General features: G+C 35.4%; 1 protein-coding gene across 5 annotated transcripts in view; it reads left to right on the plus strand.

Moving 5' to 3' along the window:
* LOC106876173 (microprocessor complex subunit DGCR8) overlaps nt 1-27771 on the plus strand; it is a 73395-nt gene that overhangs the window by 9554 nt on the left and 36070 nt on the right. Inside the window, exons 2-8 of one of the 5 annotated variants that reach the window (XM_089354621.1) lie at nt 2321-2768; nt 3969-4043; nt 10536-10881; nt 12144-12879; nt 13419-13561; nt 15425-15593; nt 25599-25748. In XM_089354621.1, coding sequence (XP_089210747.1) covers nt 12321-12879; nt 13419-13561; nt 15425-15593; nt 25599-25748 — 1021 coding nt within the window. In that variant the 5' untranslated portion in view covers nt 2321-2768; nt 3969-4043; nt 10536-10881; nt 12144-12320. The remainder of the gene's footprint in view (nt 1-2320; nt 2769-3968; nt 4044-10535; nt 10882-12143; nt 12880-13418; nt 13562-15424; nt 15594-25598; nt 25749-27771) is intronic. The other 4 variants (XM_089354628.1, XM_089354614.1, XM_089354610.1 and 1 more) reach the window with 4 other exon arrangements.

Raw genomic sequence — 27771 nt, forward strand, 5'->3', positions numbered from 1 at the left:
TACTGGATTTAATTTTATATTTCTAGTAGTATTATTGCATTTCTTAAAATGCTATCTTGCATGATGGATTTAACCTCATACTTATGGCCTTGCATAATAAAATGTTTCTTTTAAAATTTTTTGCACTTCAAAATGTATTGAGAATCACTAATTAACTAAGTTGTCTCCTGTATCTATTTTAATATGCAAGTCAACAATTGTTAAAATTAATCATATGAATTAAAGTAGTTCATATTTCTAAATTAACTAACTTCATCTGGAGTTCATGAAAACAAAGTAGCTTGCTTTTTTCTTTTAGTTGATCCATTTTTTTCTCCACACACACACACACACACACACACACACACACACACACACACACACACACACACACACACACACACACACACATATATATATAAGCAAGTCTTTATATTTTGATTTGTTTTCAGTAATTCCAAATTGAAATCTCTTTGAACATTGTTTTCTGTTTGCCTTTCTAAAGATTATTTGAAGCATCTTAGAATACTGTAATTATTTTTATAGCTGTTTTTAAGCCTTGAGATGTGATTAGACAATATTTCTGCTTGAATCCACATTAATTTTGCAGTACATAATCAAATGTCATATTTATAGCAGTTAGTGCCTAAATCTTAAATAATGTTTTTATACGTTAGATTTTCATGAACAGTAAGAAGTTTGAATTGTTATAAGTATTTTAAAACTTTATACATATGACTTTAACTACTGTGGATGTATCGAAGTTTAAACTCAAGCTCTTGTTTTTTAAATCCCAAAATGTTAATTATCTTTTATTGCTTTATTTGTAAACCAAAAAGACACTTTTATATCTTATTCTATGAAATTTCTGGTTATTTTCAATGGAAAGTTTTCAAAGTTCTGTTTACTATTTTTTAATCAGGAAGTGTCAATGTATAGCTTAATGGCCATTTTAGTACTTAATTTGATTTCAGTTATCCTTTGTGTAGAAAGTTATTTCTTCATAACATTTTTTTCTTTATGTGGTTTAAGAGTTGTTGCTAAGTCTTTGGTTTTGTCTTTATAAATCAATTTCTTGCCTGTTTAAAGCATACTGAGAAGAATTTTCATATCTGATGTGGTTTAGTATTCATGTGAATCAGTGACTGTGGTTAAGGTACTGGGCTTTGAGCCCAGAATGTTCTGTTGCTTAGACCTCATTGCATTTGCTTCTGTAAACCTAGCTGAAAATATGTACCATGTCCACTTCATAGTTGGATATTAACGTATTCAGTCGGTGCCAATATTTTAATTCGTAGAAACATCTGTTAGCATGGTAAAAGGTTTTCTATTGAATTTGAAGGAAAACAACAGCATGAACATGAATTAGATTTTATAAAAATAGAACGTGTAGTATTAACTATTATAAAGTGTTTTTAAAGGTTTGTTTTCTTTTATGTCAGTTATCTAAATTAAAACTCATTACTAAGTAGAAATTTAATCATTCACCACTCTCTATTTAATCTTTATACTTTTCTTTCTCCTTACTCTCAAATTTTTGATATTACTAAAAGCATAACAACTATATGTTTGTTCAATTTTCTATTGTGCTGTTTGAAAATTTGGTTTGAAGTAGAAATTTCTATGTAATAAAATTCTTAAATAAGTTAATTAGGGATGCTGATAGTTTGAAAATGTAACACCAACTTTTTCATGTTTCTTAATAAAAAAAAAATTATTTTGCAAGTTTATGAATTATATTTAAACTGATTTCAATGTTTCTAAGATATGTATGATTGTTACTATTATGTATTCCACTCAATATATATTCAGAAGTATTATTTCTTTGAAGTTTCACATGGATGAAGATGCACAAATTATCTATTTTATGGTTTCTTGATGAAAATAGTTCAGCCGCATGTGCAAACTTGTTTATCTACATCAGGTTAAATTGGATCGTTATCAATGAAGAAGTCTCATTTTTTTTTTATTATTCACTGAAACTCTAATATATATTTATATATACATATATATATATATACATGTATGTATATATATATATATACATATGTGTATATAAATACATAATGTAAATCTCAAAAAATTTTGCATTCCAGTTTCTGTTATTTGCACATGTTGATATAAATGCATGCAAACACTATTTTGTTAAACTAGTTATTGAGATTAAGATGAGCCATGCCAAATCAGTTTGATCTTAGTGATTTGTGATATTTGCCTTCTTACAGAAGTCTTACCCTATTAGCTATAGTCACTGTTAATTCCACTAACTATTAATGTAACTCTTAATTCATTGATGATCATGTAGCACCATGCTTATTTACTGATTATCATTGTTATTCAGGGTTGTACTTCGGCATCTGACGACCAGGGTACTCTATGCTTGAAGTGCATAGCGAAGTATGCTAGTAAGACTGATGACTTTTTGTCTCTGCTCTCAGACTTACTGGCGTGCGTATCGCCATTCACTGTTGTCATCTGGTCCGGCAGAGGCGAGGGCTGTCACACATTGCACTCTCCTCTTGACCATGGTCGAGCCGGGTAGATTCTGTTATAACCCACCCCTTGACTTTCTGGTCATGTAGGAGGTCGCAACACCTCAATTCTTGGACCTGGTGGCATCTCTGACTACATACTTGTTGTGGCCTTGTGTTTCTGTCTACTGCTAACATTTACTGCTGAGTGTCTGCCTTGGTTTAGTGAACATCTACATTGTGTATGATCATCAGAATCAGCATTTTTCATGGAATACTTCAAGTATTTTGATGCACTGCTTGTGATCCTGTACTGGAGTAAGTATAAATGCTTTGTGAGTCAATGTTTAGTTAGAGCAGATGTCATGGGGTCTATCATGTTTATATAATGTTAACAGATTTAATATTCTCGACCCCACTGTATCTGTAAAAATCTTTGTAAACATTTTTATTTATTTTTACTTCAGTTTTTTTTTTTTCATTTTAAGTCATTTTAATGTTTTATTTTAATTTCTTCAAAATTTAGTTTGAGTTGTCATTGAATATTCTTAGAGAAAATTAATTTTATAATGAGTAAAACATGAAAGCATTTTTATATACTTCTCTTCCAAATTATGAGAAAAATCATAGAGATAGTAGCTGAACTGGTTAGTTTAGTGAATTGTGTTACCTAATGAAGTTAACTAAAATTTACATACTAACTTAATGTCAATGTTTACGATCAGTATTTGAAAGGATTAATTTTCAGGGATTCTAATCTCAGATTAACCATTTTGATTCCAAGCTGCCTCTGGTTCACTAATATGAACCTTCCATCATAATTTTATTTAAGAAAATTTCCTAAGTTAAGTTTTAAGTATCTTAATAATGAAATTAGATATTTTACTAAACTCATTCAAAATTTTTCTATTTGTTTTCAAAATTAATTGAAACACATGAACAGTGTATTTCATTAGAAATATTATAACAAAACATTGGAATGATCTATTTGAGAACAGGAGATCTGATTGCAACAAAATGATTGACGTCTCTTTTGAGGAAAAAAAGTAATTTTGGTAATTTGAGGTGTTCTAAACATGTCAGAATTGTTTAATTGCTACTAAAGACAAACCAACACTGGCTAATACAATGAAATAGCTATTAAGTATTAAGAATTAGTATAATCAAAAGTGCATGAGCATACACGCATACTCATTTAAATATTTGTCTTTTGAAATAGTCAAGACTTTATAAAAACTTTACCTTTTCTTATAAAATCATAGGTAAAGCTAATCATTATATATAAATGCTTCTACATTGCATTATAAAGTTAAAGCAAGTTCAAGAAATATTGATATTGTTTATGTATTAGGATTACATAAGACTACTTTATATTCTGTCCTGGTAAACTGTGGGGTTTTGCTTAGATCATTTTCATCCTCAAAGTTGTTTTATAATTCTTTCCAAGAATTTGTAAAGTAGGAATTACAGTTGTTAGATCAGGAATGCATAAAAAGTCTTTCATTTTTATTTTTGCAGAAGTTCAGGAGTTATTTTAGCAAATTGACATAATTGGTTCACCACCAAAATTGGGTGATTTTTCAGTCAAACCAAGTGAGTTTGAATTTACACACTTTTAATATAGTCAATTTATTTAATTAGTTAATAATTTTTGAAAACCCTCCTACTATAAGATGTTCTTGCATAATGCAAAAAGGTTAAAAAGCACAAAAAAAAAAAATTTACAAAACTTTGCATTGGTATTTTTCAGAAAATGTAGTAGTTCCACTGTAAAATTTTTGCTTAACTTAAAATCTTGTCGAGCTACTCTTAAATTGGTTAATACATGTGTTAGAGACTGAACAAAAGCCTTGTAGCTGTTACAATTCTACATTTCTGCATATATTTTATATTTATGTCTTTTGGATTGAAATCGTTATTTGATCACATCCCACAAAATCAGAATGTTCTTACTCATCTGAGGATGATCAAAGAATATTCTGATTTAACTATAAAATGAAAGATGAGAACGTTTAAATCATTAGTAGTCATGTGGTTTGTGAATTTTAGTGGACAGTTTGTCTAGAAAATTTTTTAGAATAAAATCAAAGCTAGAATCTTCTAAAAAGTAGTGTCAGTGATAACATCTCACATTTTTATAGAAGAATGATGGGCATATGTTTTGGGTTAAGGTTAGCTATTGATTCTGCTATTGATCTATAAACTAAAGCTGTGAGCAAAAGATAAGTCATTGGTGAATGATGTAAGGACATAGTGGATTAAAATGCAAGCAATAATGATGAAATATTTGCAGAATGGAGGTACTTTTTTTTTTGTAGAAGAAAAACAATTGTTTATTTGCCTTCTTGGGATAAGAATATGTAACAAGTATTAATATCAAAAATCTGTAGTAGCTGTAAAGTTGTAATGAAATAATGTTAATGCATTAGTTTGAAATAATATGGTTAAAGAATCAAATTACTGGTGGATTTTTGAGTTGGAATTTTAAAATGAAAATACAAAAGTTTGAGCAATATCTATGTAGGAGTTTATGTAAATGTTTAACATGTCGTATTTAAATACTTTGCTGGTGTTAAAGTTCATTTACTCTGTTTTCAGATGTTTTCTGCTAGTAGATATATTTCAAAATAACCAAATCCTGTTTTGGATATAAACTTTATTGGTATAACTTTATAAATACATCGACACTCCAAATTGTTTTATGTTTCCCTTGTCAATACTGCACCATACATTCTAGACCACAAATGTTTTACTGACCCTACAGAAACAGCACATATAGCTACTCAGTATCTATATTATTGTATACCCTTTAATCTTTGTTGTCTCTTGTTCACAAGATATTATTTGGCAGGAGTATATTACCTTCAAATAGCTAAAAAAAAAAAATGTTATTTCTTTGGTAATTTGTATAACAAATTATTGGGTAAAATGAATATGCCTTAAGTAAAATTTGTTTATTTGCAGAACTTGGTGAGCTAACATGTAATCAGATTGTTCTCCTCAGCTCTTTCAGTGATGTTAGCGAATAGATATTGAGTGAGATATGCTTGTATACAATTCTAGTGTCTTTAATTGCACTTGTTATCTAAGAACTATATTCTCCACTTGTTCCTGCCTTATCCAAGCATTTTTCTTCATCGATATGTATCCATCAAGTTATTAGTATTTTCTAATTAATGATTTGTTTTCTATTTCTTTGTCTCCATAGTAATATTCACAATTATCAACCAACATTTCTTCAAATTCTTTGTTCTTTTGTAACTCCCAGAAAGGCTTCCATAGACTGAAAATCTAAATCAATGTTAGAGACAAATTTTTAAGAATATTTGTTAAAATCTAAATATCACTTTGCCAGTTATTAGATATAACTATGGTGTAACATACCATTTCAAAGCCCAGTAGTTTTAGAGAGAGGGTTAGTTGATTACATCAATCCCAGTACTTGATTGGTACCTTATGTTATCGACTCTGAAAGAATGAGTGGCAGAGTTGACTTCGGTGGTATGAGAACTGATAATGTGAAGAGCTGGGAGAAATGCTGCTATTCATTTTGTCCACTACGCTAGCAATTCTGCTCACTCACTGCATTATGGTGTAGCATATTAATAACTAAGGTTGGCCTTTAGTTGTCAGCAAAGCTTTTCTACCCTACTCAGATGTTCCTCAAAATTCTCTATGGAGGCTATACCCACACTGTCTCTAATTTGTCTAAAGCTTCAGACTCTTCTTTTATCAGTGAAGACTTTTCAAGTAACTTCCTGTGGTTAAACATTCTAGTAATATCATGACACAGAAATAACTTCTCTAACGATTACATCATAAAATTACTTAGTATTTCACATTTTTAAGATCAATTATTCCCAGTGACCCTTTCAGGAATATGTATTTGTGTAATTTTGACATGTAAGAAACATTGTTCATAGCAAAATATGAGTGACACCAATCTCTACAAGACCTATTTTAGTTACAGATTAATTTTGCTTAAAATGCTCCCTCTTTTCTTTTCATTTTATGAGATAATAGCCATCTCATAAAACCCCCTTACACATACTATCCTAACTCTAGTTATAAATGTGCTTACCTTAACTCCAATTACTTTATTGCCTTAGTACCATCCTTTCTAATCCCATATCTATATTAACAAACACCTCTAAACTGCAGACACATTTTTAGGTCCCTTACACAGTTGTCTCAAAGATCACCTTGCTCATATCATGGATTGTATTCACCTCATCTTTTTACTTCATGCCACCTTTTGCATTACATTTAGGTATCATACTTCTAACACAACATAGTTGTTATATGGCAAGAATATCACTCTATTGTCAGTAAGTTTTTTAAAGTCCCCTCTATATCTTTATTATTTCTAGAAGCCAGCACAATAGAAGTCCTTCACTGCATTTAATTCCCCATCAACCCATAAAAAAAACATCACAACACGTAATTCATTCATTAGTTGCGGTGTTTGCATTGAATTAAATTCTAACATAATGAGTATTCTCCACCACTATTGTTGAACTGGTGTTGGTAGTGGAGCAATATTGCTTAGATGTCCATCTTTGATTGAAGTTAATAAGCAAACTCTTCAATTCTTGGATTAATTCTTACAATAAACATCAAGTTAGTTAAAGTAGGTCAAGGAAGACTTAATACAAAATAGATAAATGTTTTAGATAAAGGGTTTCCAGTTTTCTGCATGTTGAGGTAGGTGCATTGTTTTAATTACCTCAGTCTGCCCTTGCTGGATATTGTTGCCACCCACTCCTTGTAATTAGGTGGTTAGCATGAAATACAGCATTCAACTCTAAATAAAAATATTTTAATTACCAAATTTTCCTGAACATAAAAAAGTAAAATAAATTATTAAAAATGATTGATGGGCCATGTGAGTGTGTATAGTTCTCTTTTAACTTGTAACTTTTCTGCTTAGGTAGGTCTAATCACAAAGTAAATTTTGAAAAAGCAGGACTGCTTAAACATTTAATAGTGAAAGAGAAGTCTGAATTGATATGATGTTAGACTACCATTTGAAAGGGTCAGCAGTTCATCTGTCATCAGTGCCATGCAGCAATCATGGCTAAGATTCTTAACTCAGATCATATGACTATTGTAAACATCCACAGTAGGAACATTTAATCTTTGTAAGGAACGCTATAGATGGGTTGTTTTGTATTAGGTTATGTCTGATTGAGCAGACCTATGATGAAGTGTTCCAGCTATGACCATCTTTTGTTTTTGTATATAAGGACTATATTGTCCACATTATCCTTTGAAGGAGATTTGGCTGCTGTAGCCAAGCAGTTCCCTTACTGGCTCAGCTGCTATTTCTAGCTGGTCATGTGACTTTGTAGAGGCTTGTGTCTCAGTAAAGTGGTTGGGAAACAGAAAATATTAATAAAATATCTGGATATTTGCTGATTTATTCTTAATGAAATATCAGGATTTTGTACCATAGTATTAAAATTAACCTAATACACAGTGATAAACATTGAAAAATCTGTATTGATAATTTACAAAGAATTTAGGTCTTTGAACAGCTAAAATATTTGTAAAGTTATTTCTTTAGTCTGAAGTTGTCAGAATAACATTTCATTCAAGGTTATTTAAACAAATAACATAAAAAATCTTTAATCTAGTTCTACATTTGTTATTAAGGATAATATATCAAAGTTAAAGTAACATTAAACATATTGTTTGATGAATTCACAGGTTGATAATATTCAGTAGCATCTCCAATTTAGCAAAACTTAAATTACAGTAAAATAAAATTGGTAGTTTTTAAGAGATTACTTCAGTTACTCTTTTCATTGATATTATGTCTTTTTTTTAAAAAATTTTATTTAGTTTGTTTTTCATTTTCAAAATCTACAACTTTTTTTTTAAGTACTCACTACCCCACAGTTAAGTAGAATAAGGAAAACGTTTTAGGTATGTTTATATACGATGATGATGTCGATGATAATGAAGTAGTTTATAGATTTTTATTTTATAGTTTTAAGGCAATCTTGTGCAACTTGTGGCCTGCAGGAGTTTCTGGATGGCATGCCTAATAAAAATTCACCTTGAATTCTTTAGTAGTCTGGCCTACCAGATGATGAGCCATATTTCATGTGGCCTGCTTCTCGAAAAGGTTGCCCATGCCTGTTTTAAGGGTTAAATTATGTTGCTAGAATTGATTTTGTTAGATTACAAGAGAAGGGTTTTTTTGATACCTCAACTTTTGTGATCAACATACGGTAGTAGTCATTATAGTGAAACATCACTGTCACACTGCTGTTTGAAATAGTCTGTTCATGCAACTTCGATTATTTTATTTTTTTTTTAGATAATAACATTTAGTAACATCATTTATTATTTCTGTACAATATTTGATCCACATTTTTATCAAAATTGCTGGTAGATTGTCAAAGTAACATTTTGCTATAGTAAGTGCTTTTCAATTTCATCATCTTTCATCTACTTGGATGAGTCTTCTTGAGGACTCATCCAATGAGTCTTCTTACAGCCAAATTTTCTTCCTGATGCCAGCCTTTTAGCTTACTTGTTTACAAATAAGGTACTTGATTCACATCTTCCCATGTTGAATCAGTGTTACTGGACTCTTAGTCCTGTGAGAGATAAATGTCATCTCTGTTGAAGTAGTGTCAATGCAAAGATACAGGTGGACAAATGCATGTATGCAGGCACACACACGCAATATATGTGACAGGTTTCCATATAGTTTGTCTGTCAAATTTCACTCACAAGGTTTTGGTCAACCTGAACTCATGTGGTTGCGAAGCAATCTTCTAGGACCACAGAGTCATACCTGCATCTATTAATAGAGTTGAGAAAGCTGATTTATAGAAAAAAATTACCCTAGTATTTGAGTTTAGCTATGGAGGGGACTGTTTTAATTTTTTATTTGGTGAATCAAGTTTACACAATCTCAACACCACACAATATCTAGGTATGCAGTTGGCTATAAGTTTTACCATTGTCTACTAGGGAAAAAAGGGCCTATAAACTTTATGAGTAAATGTTTACTCTATCCTCTGTCATGTTAATCATGGCACTGTAATTGAAGAATAGAAGTTTTTCTTCAATTTACAAACAAAATCATCTTAAGCATTACTCATTGGTTCATTGTTAATGTAGGGTTGTGATTAAAAAGGTAAAATCAGTACGTAAGCTAAAATTCCTTCAGTTTATTTTATTTAAGCATGGAGAAAGCTCTTATCTCACTGATCGAATTTAAGAAGTTTGTACTGTTTAACATCTGTTTTTCATGCCTTAATCAGAAGAAAATTGAGGAAGAACTTTAATGGCTGGATGCTTTTCCTGTTGCCAACCTTTTATTCAAGAGGCATTTGAAAACAGGGCTAGTGGACAATTTGTGGACAGAAAATGTCACTAGTTGTAACCCAACCAGAAATGATGTCACTGGTTGTTGCTGAGCCACAAATGGTGACATCACAAGTTATAACTCAGCATAGTTTTGTAAACGTTCATACACACACACACATGACAAGCTTCTTTCAGTTTCCATTTACCAAATTCCCTCACAAGGCATTGCTTGGCTTGCGGTTATAGTAGAATAAATACACTTGCTCAAGGTGTCATGTGGATTTTGCAATTGATGTGCAGTTTTGTTATTTACTTTCCAAAAAGGCAATGATACTCAAAGATATATTGCTGTCATTTGGATTGGTGAAAGTCTTGAATATTGTGTAGATTTTACAGAATAATATATTTTCACTCTTTGATATGAAGTAGATGCAATTTAAAGGTAGCTGAATGTTCTGGAAATTTAGTGGAAAACTGGGAAGTATATTAACTTTGAGGTTAGAGTATATTTGTTTAACTATTTGCTTTTGTAATATTCAGTAAGGTAATAGTATTTTTTAAGACTTATACCTGGTATTTTGGAGGAGCTATAGCTTGTTAGGTTGAAAATTGGTAATAAGTACCATCACTGTTGACTTCATTTCACAAACTAAATTTTGCTGTTATTACCCCCTTGCATTGCGGTTTCTACTTTTCCACATTCAATTTTACAGCATTTGAGGTGCTTCTAATCCTACAGTGCTACTCTTTAATTTTTAGGCAGAAATTTCTCTAAACCGTTTTCTTCCTGTGGACCAGTAACATATGAACTCAGAGGAAAAGAAAAGCCAATTAAGATATTTGCGAAATGATACCAACATTGCATGTAGCTTTCTCCTAGTTACCAGGACAAAGTGTGGAATAATAATTGCGGCTACTTTTAATAGTTGCCATTTGTTAAAACCCCAGAGACTGGTGGCTTGGTTACATTTAACAAATGCCAAGCAATGGCTTCTTAGGTTTTAACAGTACTTTACAACTGCAGAACTGAAAGTATAATAGACTGCGAGTCACCTGCTATGAAGTCTCCCTATTCCAAAACTCCTGACCCTTGTTCCTGCTCAAGGTAAGTATTGAGGTGGTCCTCAAGGATGGATGGGTTGACTAACTGCTCCATCTTTCACAATATCTCTTTCTTACTCTGCTACTTATTAATTTCTTTCTTTTTGTCCGTATCTAACTAGTTGCTCCCTATTCCTTTTAAATGTATTCATGAAATAGGCAATGCTAATAGACTCATCACCTCAGATCTTGTTAGAATTGGAAAAGTAAGAAACCCCTTCCTTTCTCCTCAGTTTCAATATTTTTTCTTAACGGACCTTGACCTTCATCTTTACATTAAGGTAAAAACAAAGATATATAAGTACAGGATCACATGCAGCTTTATTGTTGTTGTTCTTGTTATACCTTTTTAAGGTTTGGCCTGTTTTTTTAGAATTACTTGATTTTAAAAACTAATGCTTCCTACATTTACTAGCATTTGCTGTTGTGTTTGTTTGTTTGTTTGTGTATGTGTGTGTATGTCATATATGTATATATGCATACGTACATAGATGATAGAGTTTACAATTTTTGTTAAATGAAGAGATGAGCAAAAAAGCCTTAAAGGTTCATTTTAGAAACCAATATTCATTTCTTTAAGAATTTTCTCAAATAAAGTCTTCAAAAGTGACTTAGGAAAAATATTCAAGGTAATCTCTCTCTTTCTTTCTCTCTCTCTTGTGCGTGTGTGTGTGCGTGGAAGTGGATTTGTGTGCACACACAAAACCATTCAATTTTTTTTATATATATCTTTTGATACACCTAATTCTCAAAAATACAAGAATTAAGCCTTTAAGTAGAAATATCAGATCCTGGTCGTGTTGAGTGACTTAACTTTCTCATTGCTTTGGAGTTTCCCATCATGTGTTCATCATTTATTGAATATTGGCTTCCATTGAATTCCAGTATTAATAATGTAAGATGTTGGTGTCATTTACTTAAAGAAGCCTGTTATTAGAAATGAAGTGTTAGTATGAAACTTGTTTTTCAAAACCTTTTTCATTTATTCATTTTTGTAAAAATGGTTTTTTGCTATTTATACAATAACTTTTAAGGCTGTCACATGAATTGCTGCTCAAAATTACAAATATCTACTGAATTTTTTATTTTGTCACCTAATTTTTAAAAACATTTGTATTTGTATTCAATAAAATTGTTTTTATTATCTTGATATAATTTTTTCTAAAAGAAATTTACAGTTTTATTTATTGTAATCAATCCTTCACATGCTTTCTGTAGGTAGTTTCATGTATGGTAAGGCTAATGTAAGGGCATCTCTCTTTCCAGATGAGGCTTAATTTCTTTGACTAGTTAGCAAGAGAGAGGTGGCTGAGCAGGTCTGTCCGGTTAACAGTCCAGCTCTTTAGGAAAGAAGCTGATAGTCAAGCTTGGCTCTTTTATAGCACAGGTCCACAGCTCTGGCTTTAAGCTGTCTCATATCTACAACAAAAGTGATAAACTGCAATGGAAGTCCCTGGATCTCCATGCAATGCAGATGACGATGAAGCACAAAACAGCAATGATGAAAACTGTCAGAACCACATACTGCCACCATCAACGCAAACGTCCAATCTAACTAATAATAAAAGGTTGTACTTTGACAGTGATGATGGTAGAAAAAACGACATAGACTATGGCTGCACTCCTGAAAAACGTCCACTAATTATGGCCCCTGTTTCTAGTGTTATTACCTGTGTTGAATCCTATTTAGACTGTGATCGAGAATCTAGACTTCCTAGTGGAGAACATTCTGCACAAACTTCTCATGTGTTTGAAATCATAGATGATATTGAACTGGATGATGATGGACTGGGTACTGATTTGAGTGCTCGGAGTTATATCTCAAACGGCCGGGAATCACTTGATCTTTCTAGCGACGATGATGATGAAGAATACTTGGATGATAACGAGGTCTATGCATGGTTGGAAGAGGGGGTTGACTCCCGCAAGTCTGGATCAGATGGAGAAACAAAAGATGACGGATCACAGGGGCCAATTGAAGTGCAAAAGATTGTTTTAAAAGGTAAATTATTATTTTTTTTTTTTTTTTTCACTTTGAAGTGCCTTTCATCCCCATAAGAAAATTTTATAATTTTTATTAATATTTCTTATCTATTATCTTGTAACTGCATTTCTTTTTAAATTACACAACTTTCTTTCAACATCTGCTATGATATCAGATACATGAAAAACTTTGACAATTAATTTTATTCATCATTATTCCTAATTATGAGATCATTGAACTAATAAGGTTGCTTTTTATATGTATAAACCTATTTACTTTTTAAAGAACCTGCCCTGATTAAAAAAAAATTATGTAAAATTTCTTCTGATTAATACAGTCAGAATTTACTAGCTACAACTATAGTTAATTATTTTAATCACAAATATCTTGTGAAATTAACATTAATATTATATTGTATTTAGAGCAAAATTTGGTTAATGATTTTATACTGAATTTTAGAATCTATTCAGTTTATACCTGTATCAAACTGAACAGATTTATTTTAATAGTATTTAACAATACCTTTTCTTTTATATAAATAAAATATATTGTTTCAGAGAGGGGCCATGATCCATTTGACATTCTACCAGAAGGCTGGATAATAGTAACTCATAATAGTGGCATGCCAGTTTATTTGCATAAAGAATCAAGAGTATGTACTCTCTCCAAACCATACTTCTTGGGACCTGGTAGTGCCAGAGTAAGTATATATACATACATACATACATTTTATTTTTGCAGGCTTTTATGACTTATTACTTAATTTGGCTTCATACTATTCTGTGCTTTTTTTTTTTTTTTTTAATAAAAACAAAACTTTCCTGTGAGAGGCAAATAACATTACTTTTATATAAATTTTAATTTATTAATATTATACTCTTCGAAAGGTACTGAGCTGGCAGAATTGTAAGCGTGCCAAGCTAAATGCTTAGTGGCATTTTGTCTGTCTATACATTTCTGAGTTCAAATTCCTCTTGAGGTCAGTAAAATAGTACCAGTTGAGTACTGGGGTCGATGCATTTGGCTTACCCCCTGCCCTGAAGTTTCTAGCCTTGTGCCAAAATTTGAAACCAATACTGTACTCTTCTAAGTATGGTTAGTACAAGGGTTTTGACTTTTTATGTAGCAAGTTGTCTAAGACATAAGGCAATTACTGTTTACTTTTGGGGTTCTCTTGGAAAGAAAAGGTGTAGAGGAATTGTAAAGTGTTTTTATGTCTTTTATATGGATGAGGTGCTCTGGATAAAAAAAATCTAATGTAAGGTTTGATGCTAAAAAGATGTTATGCTGTATGGTAGGAATGGAATAATATTGGCTAGTATAATGACAAAAAAAAGTCATGAAGAGACAACACAGAATTGTTTTGACAGTGCTAAAATCTTAAGGCTTTCAAAATAGGTGTTAGTGTTGTAGCTATTCATGAGCAACTTTCAGCAAATAATTTTGTTTAGAGCACAAAGAGTTTGAACTCATGCACTTACTGCAATCTATCTATCTTTACATTTTTTGTGATAATTACACATTAAAAAAGATTACTTGTATATTTGAAAACATACTGCAGGACTTGGGTTTTGTTCTTGGTCAGAGTAGATGGTGCTCCTTGTTTCAATGTTTCCACCATGTCAGTGGGTTAGTATTTACAAATGATGTTATTGTGAAATGATTCAATCATTTTGGTCACGTATCTGAATGGCTCCTATTTAATCCTTTAAAGTTTTATGATTTATTTAGCCTACCTTAGCAAAACATATATCTACTTGTTTAAGCCCCTGGAACAGAAAAAAGGTTACATTGCTATTCAAGTGTTTAGAAACACATTAAATTATAAAAGCTTACACCGTTACAGTATGCAACAATATGCCAGATATATTGTTGCATACTGCAACAGCAAAAGCCTTGATACCCTATAGAAAATGAATCTTTAAAAGAAAACAGTACAATGATCCTAGAATAGTTGCTGGCAATCATTTCAGTTGATCGTTTAACCCTTTAGCATTTAAACCATCCATAACTGACTCAAATATTCTACCTTTCTTTTGTTCAAACCTGCCAATGTTATTCTAAAAATAAACAATCACATCATCAAAATCTCAAAGCTATGAGATAATGCATGAATAATGCAAAGTAATGTGAATAAATAACTATTAAATTTTACAGAGTAATCTGAATGCAAAAGGGTTAAATTTTACAATGAGATGTTTTAGTAAAAAGTCTAATGTTTGTCTGAATGAGTTAAATACTAGTCTGTGTCATGAGTTGTAATCTAGTCATAGACAATGTATTGTGCATTTGACTGGGTCTTAATTAATATTCAACTGAATTTAAATAAGTAACACAATTGCTCTCTATTTAAGTTACGAAAGAGCAACAGATTCAGCCATTTTTGTCACATATCTGAACTGCTTCTCTTTAATCTTATAGAATTTTATGATTTATTTAGCCTACCCTAAATTGTGTCTTAAATTAACACTTAATAGTGTCTAATATTATTGCTTATGATGTCTAAGTTGAGAATATTAACAATTAATTTCTTTACTTTTGTATTTTGTTTCTATTTTGCTAGAAACATGACATTCCTGTAAGTGCAATTCCTTGTCTTCATTATTCCCGTGAATTGGAGAAAGAATGTCAGCGTGGTACTCTTAAAGATCTTGAACCCTTAACTATCACTGAAGAACTTGAATGTACAGATAACCAAAATTCTGAACAAGCTGAAAATAATGATGAATCAGGTGAGCTTTTCTCTTCAATTCAGAACACTGGTTCAGTTGCGTATCCTACAAATATGACTTTTTTAAAAATCTTTTAGCTCCTACCACATTTTCTTTTCCAATTCCACAAACCCAGATAACAGAACAAGCAATCTTCAACTTCTCTGTCCACAGCAAATTAGGGCGTTCACATATAACACCTTCGTACACCTAATGAAAACTAAAATAGTGTGAAATTTTTTCTTGAATATATTAATTTTTAAATGACTTTTTAGTAAAATGTTATGCAAACAAATAAAAAAGAAAATAAGTGCATTTGTCAAAAAGAAAAAATGCCTCAATGATAGAGGGGTATAGCATTTGTTGTTATCATCAGTGTTCTAGTTTCATACCACGTATATGAAGGGTAGGGTGGGTGAAGTATTGGGTCATACCATAAATAATGCAGTTTTTTCTTACTTCTTTTATTATTTAAAATTAAGATAAGCAAAGTAGATCTCCCTTATTTGGTTTGAGTTTAAAAGTTCAAAGTGGACTAAACCTTTCATATCCTACCAAACGGATAACAATACTTTGCATAGGTGAAGACCTTCTTTAGCATGGGGTGTCAGTGTTTCTTTCCCTACCCACTGTCTTTTGCGCTTGACATTTTTATAGAGAACCTATTTCTCATCACCAGTCATTATTTAGTCCAAAAAAAGGTTCATTTGTGAGATGTGACAGCAAAGAAGAGCACACATTCACTCTCTGCATGCAATTAGACTTGGAAAGTTTGTGAGGAACCCATTGACCCAATTTGCTGACTTTTCCAATGGCACACAGGTGTCAATGAATGGTTGAATGACCAAATCCAAGCTTCTCTGCTTGTTCCTCAACAGTTACGATGGAATTTTGTGCCACCAGTGTTTGCAGGATGTCCTTTCTGAGTTCTACAGATCTTCCAGGATGAGGTTCATCTTCTAGGCTGTAGTTTCTGGCTCGGAATTTCTGGAACCACCATTGACACTGGCTTATGCTTATTGTCCAATCTCCATATATTACATTAATATTCCTTGCACATTCCGTTGCATTTTTACCTTTATTGAACTCTTATGAGTAAAATATGCTGAATATGCTCCTTTGTCACTTCCATTTTAGCTTTGAAAAAATAACTGTTAAAATCGAACTGCACTCTTCAAAATCTGCACAAAGAATAAGTACAAGGTAAAATGACTACCTGCTTTTATAGCAAGTTGATGCAGGTAGTTTATCCCATCTCCTGACTGAGGCCCAATGCCCAAAAGGTGCTTTTTACATGCCACTGGCATGGGTGCCAGTTACATGATGCCAACAACGGCCACGACCATGATTTCTCAAGCATGGCATATTGCACAGCATATATTTATCGTTTTCGAAATTTGAATAAATTTTGTCACTTTTCTGACACACAATGGAAAGAGCCAAGCAGAAAAAAAAATGAGCAAATTTATTTGAAAACCCAAAATCTAAACTAACAACACACAGATAGGTGATATACTCTTTACTCTTTTACTCTTTTAGTTGTTTCAGTCATTTGACTGTGGCCATGCTGGAGCACCACCTTTAGTCGAGCAAATCGAACCCAAGACTTATTCTTTAGAAGCCTAGTACTTATTCTATCGGTCTCTTTTGCCGAGCCGCTAAGTTACGGGGACGTAAACACACCAGCATCGGTTGTCAAGCGATGTTGGGGGGACACGCAAACATATACACACACATACATACATATATATACATATATACGACAGGCTTCTTTCAATTTCCGTCTACCAAATCCACTCACAAGGCTTTGGTCGGCCCGAGGCTATAGTAGAAGACACTTGCCCAAGGTGCCACGCAGTGGGACTGAACCCAAACCATGTGGTTGGTAAGCAAGCTACTTACGACACAGCCACTCCTACGCCTATATGTATAACAAATCAACATTTTTTGATATGATGTTGGTAGAAAAATAGGATTCACATATTAAAGGTTAGTCATGGCTATATAGTTAAGGAATTCAATTCACAATCTGTGGTTCTGGATTTTATCCCACTCCAGGTAGCTTTAGGCAAGCATCCTCTACACAACCTTGGGCTGATCAATGCTTTGTGAATGCAGTTTGGTAGATGGGAACTGTGCAGAAGCTTATCATATATCATCAGAATCATTTAACATCTGTCTTCCATGCTGGTATGGGTTGGACAGTTTCACAGGAGCTGACAAACCTGAGGAGTTCGCCAAGCTTTACTGTCTGATTTGGTATGGTTTCTACAGCTGAATGCCCTTCCTAGTGCCAGCTACTTCACAGAATGTATTGGGTGCTTTTTACGTGGCACCAGCACTATATGTACACTGAACTGCAAAAGAAATGCGAGACGTGTGTGACTGCGAAATATGTTTTAATTTCATTATGTCAGAGATAAATTTTGATAAATCTGATAAAGTCAATTTCTTGGATGCACTTGACCACAGTCTATGGGTTGTTGTCATGTGTTCCGGTAGTGGGCGGATCCAGCACATCAAGATTGTAGGGCGTGACATGTTCAGTACTGTGTATGCCCTCCCTGAGTGTTCAAAACGGCCATACACTGTTGGTACATGGAGTGCATGAGTTGGTTCACAAAAGCCTTTGGTACCTATGCCCACACCCTGAGGAAAGCTGCCTCCAGTTCCACACGAGTTGTTGGCCTTGAGACCACCTGGTTCAGCTGTCTCTGAATTTCATCCCACAGGTGTTGAATTGGCAGGCTGAGAGCCGGCCACAGCATGGTTCTGATGTGCTGATGTAGGAAGTCCATGGCGACCCTGGCCATGTGGGAAGGAGTATTGTCCTGCTGGAACACATGGCTTTGGTGATGTGTGAAGAAGGGCATGATGTGAGGTCTTAGGATCTGGTCAATGTAGCGCTGTGCTGTGATGCCACTCCCTCTGCCTGCACCAATATTTCGGAAAATATAGGATCCAGTTCTCTGATTCAGGCCTATAGCACCCAAAACCATGATGCTTTGGCCACCCCACCTGTCTCTCTCCATGACAAATGCATCTGTAACGACCGTGCGACCAGGAGATGGTGACGAGGAATGGCTCCTTTAGCGCATCGCATGGTCGATACAAATAAAAAACGCGAAAAGAGGTTAAATGAGTATAAGTGCCAAAAAGGAAAAAAGAGAGATACAACCGGTAGAAGGTTTAAGAGAAGGTTTTATTGATATGTCAACTTGTGTGTGTGTGAGTGTGACATATAAACATAATAATAGACAGGCCATCATGCAAACAAAGTGTATGTGTATACAAACTTGGATGTATGTGTGTGAGAGAAATACAGAGCATAGAAAAGGACGTTAGAAGAAACTCCAGGCACAAGGATGGTAAATACCAGTTCGTATTGAAGGTACACAGTAGTTGAGGTGCTGTAAGAAGTTGTGGCTGCAAGGCAGAGCCGGGGAGACACATGTCGTGTAAGAAGTTGAGGCCTCAATGCTGCGGACGGTTACTTGGTACAGGAGTTCTTGCTCGTTGTACTCGCTGTTAACCATGGTGAAGCATTTCACAAACAGCGTGGGGAAAAGCTATGCAAGTGCTGCTGGTGGTGTGTATGTAGAGAAGTTGATGTAGACGCTAAGAAGCTGGCGGTGGCGACAAAGGAGTTTGCAGTAAGCTGTTGAACGAAGTGATGGATCTCCATGAAGCTGTGTCGTGTTGTCGCTGGAACTGGCTGTGTGCTCTGTGGCCAGCGGCTAGACCTCAGAAGGTCTAAAGCCGACTTACAATCATATGCAGAAAAGCTAGCTATTTATAAGGTACTATCGGCTCAAACAGGGGTTCAGAAAAACTGTCCCACACGACCTTATTTGAAGGCTGCAATTGGTAGGGTTGCACCCTGGTGTGAAATAGAACAAGAGACAAAAATGCACCAATACCAACCAATCAGAGTGGTGGACACAACAGGGTCCAAAAGTGCGGCCGAAGGCTAGCTGTTAACCACTACGTCCGCACTCATGTATATATAACAGAGAGAGAGAGAAGTACACTACACATCTCTGTATCGTTCACCCCTCTTACGCCACACCCGCACTCTGCCATTCGAGGTGGAAACGCAGTACCAGCTCTCGTCAGAGAAGACTATCAACCTCCATTGCTGGTGCTGCCAATGTCAGTGCTGTGTAACCCACTGTAGTCGTGCCTGATGGTGGCAGGCAGTGAGGACAGGCCTTCAAACAGGATAATGGCAACACAGGTTGTTGGCAGCCAGTCAACATCTTTCTGTGCTGTCGCTGATGTGTCGCTATCCAGTGGTAATGGTCTCACGAGCTGTCATGCTGATCAGTCTGAAGTGATCACAGAGGTGTTGCAGGTGGATGAAACAGTCCTGCCTGGGCGTGGTCACCCAGGGGCGCCCTCTGCGGGCAAAGTCTGCAGTGCTGTTGGTGTTGTTGTATCGCTGTTGCAGGCGATAGATGGTGCTAACATGGACATTGTAAGCTTTCACAACAACCAGGGCATGTTGTCTTGCTTGTAATTGGCCAATAGCTTGTTCTCTCTGCACTGCTGACAATCTGGTCATACCTGATGCATCCAAATTACGAATGCCAGGAACGTGGTTCAAGTTGATTTTTATACTCATAACCTCCATGAGATGCACATGCATTTTGGTTTTCATGACAATTGTTTGCAACTGCCACCCATGGCATTCAGTGCAGCTGCGTTTTGGTGTGTCATTTCAGGGAAAGTTGAAAGGTTACCTGCGATTTGGGTTTCAGTCATAAACCAGCATGTCTTGGAATATTTATGCTTAGATCCCCGAAATAAATTTTCAGAATTTACCATATAAAAATGACATTTGAAAAAATCGCATTTCCTTTGCGATTCAGTGAATTTCTATATATATGTATGTGTATACCTTTTGCCAATATATAAGACCAAAAGTTGTATATATTGGGGAGAAAAGCAATAAAACTGGTGTATGCATACAGTGATACCTTGTGGTATTTCTTCTGCCCAAATTACACAGACAGTCCCTTGTCATTCTCATCACTGGAAAAGCAGTAAATCATTGGCTAGTTGGGAATCTATATTATAGCAATGCTTTTCCACAAAGTGCATGACAATGACGATGACTGCAACCACCACCACTACTACCATCATCATTTAATGTCTGTTCTTTATTCTGGCAAGGGTTGGATGGTTCGACAATAGAAGGCCAGCTGAAGAGCTGCCCAGGCTCCATTTGTTTGTTTTTGATTGGTTTCTGTGGCTGGATGCCCTTCCCAGCACTGGCCACTTTACAGAGTGTACTGGGTGCTTTTAACATGGCACCAACCATGGTGCTTTTAAGTGGAGCTGGCACAGGTACTTTTACATGGCACTGGCACAGGTGCTTTTACATTGCACCAGCACCCATGAGTCTGCAAAACTAGGATCTCACAGCTGAGAGAGGGACATAGAGAACAAGCCTGTATGCATTGATGGCCACAATTTCACTTAGCTTGATGCGTCTTCTTGTTTATTATTATGTAGCTGATTTCATATTCCGCTACTATTTGCATTATAGATGGATGACACACACACACACACACACATAACATAGATGGGCTATATGTGTGTGTAAGTAGATGCATAAGCACATGCCCCCCCCCCCCCCACCTCACACACACACAAGGTGAAAGTTGATCTCAGGAAAGTGATAGTAACTGCACCGATTGGTAACATGCTGTACTGGAGAAAACCAGCTCTTGGACAAATGTGGTGAAGAAAATGCTAACAAGTTGAGTGTTGATTGCGGGGATTCTTTTACTGCCTTCACCTTCTAGTCTTCCTCCTCCTCTCACTCTCCTCTATCTCCTTGTCTTGGATACTCTCACTGCATTTTTCCTCTGCCTCTGTATTAGCCTCCAACTCTTTTCCTCTCACTTCTCTTACTGCATTCACTTACTGCTACACCACCCTCTACTTGTTTCTCTCACTGTCCTCTCTATAACTTCTCTTCCTACCCCAGCACTCTCATCTCTTTCTTCTCTGGTTCACTCCCATCACCTTCCCTTATATTTCGATTTCTTCCTATAGCCCTCTCTAGATTCTTGCCATCATTTTATTCTACCTTTCACCTTCCCTATTTCCAACTCATCATTATCATATGTCTTCCTTTCATGCTGGCATGGGTTGGACGGTTTAACAGGAGCTGGCCATGCAGAAGACTGCACCAGACTTCTGTGTCCCTTTTGGCATGGTTTTAACACCAAACACCCTGCAGAGTGGACTGAGTGCTTTTTATGTGGCACCTGCACAAGCGAGGTCATTTTTGGCATGGAAATGGCACCAGCATTGGCCGGGTCACCAAATAATTTTGCAAGACAAGGAATCTTTTAGAGGGGAGGGGGACGTTGGAAGAGGTGATTTTGTGTCAGATGATGAAAGGTTAGTGTATCAGAGATAGAAATAGATGTCTTGCTGTAGAGGAGGTACATAGTTACCCAGCCAGAGAGAGAGAGAGAATTCCATTCATATTTGTCCTTACAATGTGGGTTAGATCATTGCTACAAAGTCCTCCCCATTATTCTTACTGCTCTATCCATCTCTCTCTCATTAACCCTTGATACAAATCCCTTCCATATTCCCTCCCTCAACAGTGCCTACACTTCCTTTATCATTCTCCTACAACAATAAATCTGTTCTTCTCATCATACTCTACCCTCTTTCATTACTGTACCTATAATCATTCTTTCTCCTATTCTCCTTATACTTGTAGGGACTCTTTAGGCTTGCTAGTACTGGTGCAATGGCACTCTGTAGGGGTGGTTGGCATTAAGAAGGGTATCCAGCTATAGAACCCATGCATAAATGGAAACATTGGAACATGAGGTGATCTTCTAACTCACCAGATTCTGTCAAGTTGTCCACACGAATGTGGAAAGCAGGTGTAAAATAATTATACACGCACACACACACACTCTTTTGTTTCTCACACGACAGAAGCAATTGACATATATTTTTATTTTTCTGGAAGATGATATTTCACCACATCTTTGTATAGAATTACTATATGGATAGTTTATTTCTACTGGTTTTTTTATGTTAAAAGTGAAAATGGAGAAAAATCACATACACTTTTTTCATTTGATGCTCTTTTATTTCTGGAATGGCAAATATGCTGTACCATCAGCAAAAAAGATATGTGCTGTTTATGGAGATGTTGCCATAGCTGTGAGGACTGTTTGTAAGCAGTACACTAGGTTTTAGGGGTAAAATTTTTTTTATTTTCAAGACCATGAATGTTCTGGCTGGCTTACAGTTCTTGCTGATGACCAAATCAAAACACTCATCAAAAATAATTTAGGTTACATACTGAGATACTCTACGTATGTCATACGGTTTTTAAAAACATTTGGGTATGTGAATTGCTATGATGTTTGGGTGCCTAATAATTTAATGGACTGCATTTCCATCTGCAAATCTCTGCTCAAATGCAACGAAAACAATCCATTTTTGAAAAATGCTCATAGCTGATAAAAAATAGATTGTACAACAATGTAGAGTGAAAATGATTCTGGGGAAAACAAAATGAAGTGTCTTTAATCTCTTCAGAAGCTGGTCAGTATCTGAAGAAGGTGATGCTCTGTATATGGTGGGATTGGAAGGGCATTGTATATTATAAGGTCCTTCCACAAAATCAGATGATGAATTCAAATAATTATTGTTCCCAATTAGATAGATTAAAGGAGGCAGTTGATGAAAAACATCCATAATTGACTATTTGAAAGTGTGTTGTCTTCCTTCTGGGTACAGCTTGGCTGGGATGTCCTACTACAACCAATGTTACTCACTTGGCTTTGCACCTTCAGATTACCATTTGTTTTGATCCCTACAAAATTCTCTTAATGGAAAGAACTTCAATTCTTTGAAGACTGTAAAAACCACTTAGATCAGTCCATGAACCAGAAAGGCACCAAGTTCTGGGAAAATGCAATCATGAAGCTGCCTCAAAGACAGCAAAAGATAGTGAAACAAAATGGGACATATTTGGTTGAATAAAGGTACATAGAAATATCTAAATACAGTTTTTTAATTTTATTTAAAAAATAGTGTGCACTTTTGTTCAAAAATCCAATATATGGAAGAATATTTGGTTTCCTCACCTTGTCACTGGATGTAAAATGATGATGATAAATTTGAAAAAAGTTTGCACAGTGTAATTGTATGAACCAAGTAGAAATGCAAACCTATCTACACATGTAATTACACCAATTTTTAAAAAAATTACCACTATGATCATTGAAAAACTATTAAGTTATACATAGAATAAGCATGTTTTGAACAATGTTCTGTTCTGTTATTAAAATTGGTTCTGTGGTACAATCACTATTACTATCAAAATCAACCACAAGGATAATATGTCTTAAGTTTTTCATTTGTTGCATCAAATTATTCTCTTGAAATTTTTTCAAACTAAGAGTCATAGCTACTAAAATTAAAGCTACTTTCTGTCTTAAGTGAGTGGAATATTGTAAAAATGCTTTGATTAGCACTGGATCAATTATCGAATATAGAAGCCTATGATCAAAAGCATTCCACTCATGACCATCCTGTAGTATGTAAAGACAAAGGGTGTAATTAAAGGTAGATTTGGTTGCTATTTCCAGCAGGTTGAGCGACCATGTTGAGGCTTTTTGCATTAGCTAATGTAGAAATAAGTGGAATATAGATGTGGAGAAATAGTGAACAAAGCATGTTAAAGAACACAAAGCATCATCATCATCATCATCATCGTTGTTTAACGTCCGCTTTCCATGCTAGCATGGGTTGGACGATTTGACTGAGGACTGGTGAAACCAGATGGCTACACCAGTCTCCAATCCGATTTGGCAGAGTTTCTACAGCTGGATGCCCTTCCTAACGCCAACCACTCAGAGAGTGTAGTGGGTGCTTTTACGTGTCACCCACACGAAGGCCAGTCAGGCGGTACTGGCAACGGCCACGCTCAAAATGGTGTATTTTGTGTGCCACCCGCACAAGAGCCAGTCCAGGGGCACTGGCAATGATCTCGCTTGAAAGTCCTTAGACATGCCGTGGGCACAAGTGCCAGAAAGGCGATGCTGGGCACAGGTGCCATCACAATTTCGCTTTCGCTTGCCCCAATAAGTCTTCGCAAGCTGAGTTTCATGTCCAATGAAGGAGACGACGTTGCCATGGGTGCCACTCGTCGAATTTAATTTGATTTCGATTTCACTTGTCTCAACAGGTCTTCGCAAGTGGAGTTTAGTGTCCAATTTAACTCGATTTCGATTTCACTTGCCTAATATTGGTAAATTGTATACAATAAATGTTTATCTATTAAAATCTCATGTTAACAGTAATGTTATAGCATAACTTTTGATGTTTAAACAAGACGACATTAAACAGTCAGTTTTGGGAAATTTGATAACATGTGACAAAGGTGAGTCTGTGGCAGATTGATTATAAAAAGGTTGCATTCTTCTTTCATTCTGTATAATACTTATATTGAGTCTTTTTTTAAAAAAATTTATGTAAAAATGTGGAGTAATAAGTGTGTTCCACAGGATTGGTTAACCACTTGAGTAACCCTTTAGCACTTAATCCAGCCCAAATATTCTACCCATTTTATGTTCAAACTGGCCGGATCTGTTCCCTCTCACCTACCCTACAATGTCATTCAAAAAATAAACAATCACATCATTTAAATCTCAAAGCTACAAGATAATGCATGATTAATTCAAAACAATGTGAATAAATAAGCATAACATTTGACAGAATAATCTGAAGGCTAAAGAGTTAATAATGACCCACAAATTAGACATGTTTAATATATTGTGCCTAATATTTAGTTAAACCTCTAGTAGGATCAGCTGTTTTTTAACACTGTTGGTTTTAAACACTAACATGAGTTAAGAAATAGTTTGAATGATTTTGTTTAGCTCTTTTAATGTAGGTTTTCTTATTATTGCTATTGTTACTGTTTCTGATACTCAAGCAATATTTATCGTTGAATTATTATTATTTTTTTTTTTTCAGAATTCCCAGCCATTAGTGAGAATGACACTGATCAATTGAACAGCAACCTGGAATGTAATACTTGCCCTATGGTAGATGTTGATGGCAGTTCAAAAACTCCAGCAGTTAAGATTGAGTGTGCTGAAGAAAGAAAAAAGGAAAATTCACTTGGTAATTATTATTAGTAATGTGTATAAACAAATTTGAATCGACAAATTAGATTTCATTTCAGTGGGTGTCACAAATATAACACTTTCATAGTTGCTGTTAACAAAATCTGAGTTTATAGGTGCTCTTCAAAACCTTCATAAAGTTCACTTATTTTTATCTTGTTATACTTCTGTTCTGATCTACATAAAAAGCACCCAGCACACTTTGTAAAGTGGTTGGCATTAGGAAGGGCATCCAGCCATAGAAATCAAGGTCAAATTGGGCTAGAACCTGATACAGTTCTCCAGCTTGCTAGCTGTGGTCAAGCCATCCAACTCATGCCAGCATTGAAAACTGATGATGATGATGATGATGTGTACATAAATAATGCAATATGGTTTGAAGATGGGAAACCACTCACAGAAATATGCAAATTTAGATAAATATATGTATTCACATAAATGCATAGTGAACTGACATATAACTATTCATACACATACAAAATACATACAAATTTATGTTAAACATATGACTGCAGCCATGTTAGGGCATCACCTTGAATGGTTTTAGTAGAACCAATCAACCTCAAGACTTTTTGTTATTAAGCTTAGTACTTATTCTATCAGTCACTTTTGCTGAACTGCTAGATTATGGGGATGTAAATGCACCAACACCAGTTGTCAAGCAGTGATGGGAGACAAACATAGACACAAAGACACACACACACACACACACAACAGGCTTCTTTCAGTTTCCGTCTATCAAATCCACTCACAATGCTTTGGTCGGCCTGTGGCTATAGTAGAAGACACTTGCCCAGTGTGCCATGCAGTGAGACTGAACCCAGAACCATGTGGTTGGAAAGCAAACTTCTTACCACACAGCCACACCTGCACCTGGACATTTGTGCAATGATAAAAATCCAAACAAAATATAAGCCTATAGAGGCAGATGAACTAACAGACACATATAGAATACAGAGAAAGTATCTAATTCTCGTGAAAATGTTATTTTCTACTTTTGATGTGATGGCTTTATATGCAGGTAAGGATAAAACTTTGATGGAAATTAGGGAAAAACAAAACAGCCTATGCCATGAGATATGTTCAGATGTGATGGAGGTCATAAAATTGTTGACAGCTCCCTCCTTGTTGATTCACACACACATTCACATGCATAGATCATCATCATCATCATCATCATCATCGTTTAACGTCCGCTTTCCATGCTAGCATGGGTTGGACAATTTGACTGAGGACTGGCGAACCGGATGGCTGTACTAGGCTCCAATCTGATCTGGCAGAGTTTCTACAGCTGGATGCCCTTCCTAACGCCAACCACTCCGAGAGTGTAGTGGGTGCTTTTACGTGCCACCGGCACAAGGGCCAATCTGGCGGTACTGGCAACAGCCACACTCAGATGGTGTTTTTTACGTGCCACCTGCACAGGAGTCAGTTCAGCAGCACTGGCAACGACCTCGCTCAAATGCTTTTTTAAGTGCCAGTAAGGCGATGCTGGTAATGATCACGCTCAAATGGTGCTTTTTATGTGCCACCAGCACGGAAGCCAGACAGCTGCTCTGGCAGTGATCCCGCTTGGATGGTGCTGTTAGCGCTCCACTGGCACAGGTGCCAGTCATTGAATTTGGTTCAGTTTCGATTTTGATTTCACTTGCTCCAACAGGTCTTCGCAAGCAGAGTTTAGTGACCAATGAAGGAAGGTTGGCATGGGTGCCAGTCATTGAATTTGGTTCAGTTTTAATTTCGATTTCACTTGCTTCAACAGGTCTTCACAAGCAGGGTTTTGTGTCCAAAGAAGGAAACATACGCATAAGTCGGCTGGCTACACCCCTGGTAAAGGCCACGGGTTATGGTCTCACTTGTCTTGCTGGGTCTTCTTACGCGCAGCATATTTCCAAAGGTCTCAGTCACTAGTCATTGCCTCTGTGAGGCCTAATGTTCGAAGGTCGTGCCTCACCACCTCATCCCAGGTCTTCCTGGGTCTACCTCTTCCACAGGTACCCTCAACCGCTAGGCTGTGGCAC

This window comes from Octopus bimaculoides, chromosome 1 (assembly GCF_046866305.1).
Source record: "Octopus bimaculoides isolate indiv1 chromosome 1, ASM4686630v1, whole genome shotgun sequence".
In the NCBI taxonomy this organism is placed as follows: Eukaryota; Metazoa; Mollusca; class Cephalopoda; order Octopoda; family Octopodidae; genus Octopus; species Octopus bimaculoides.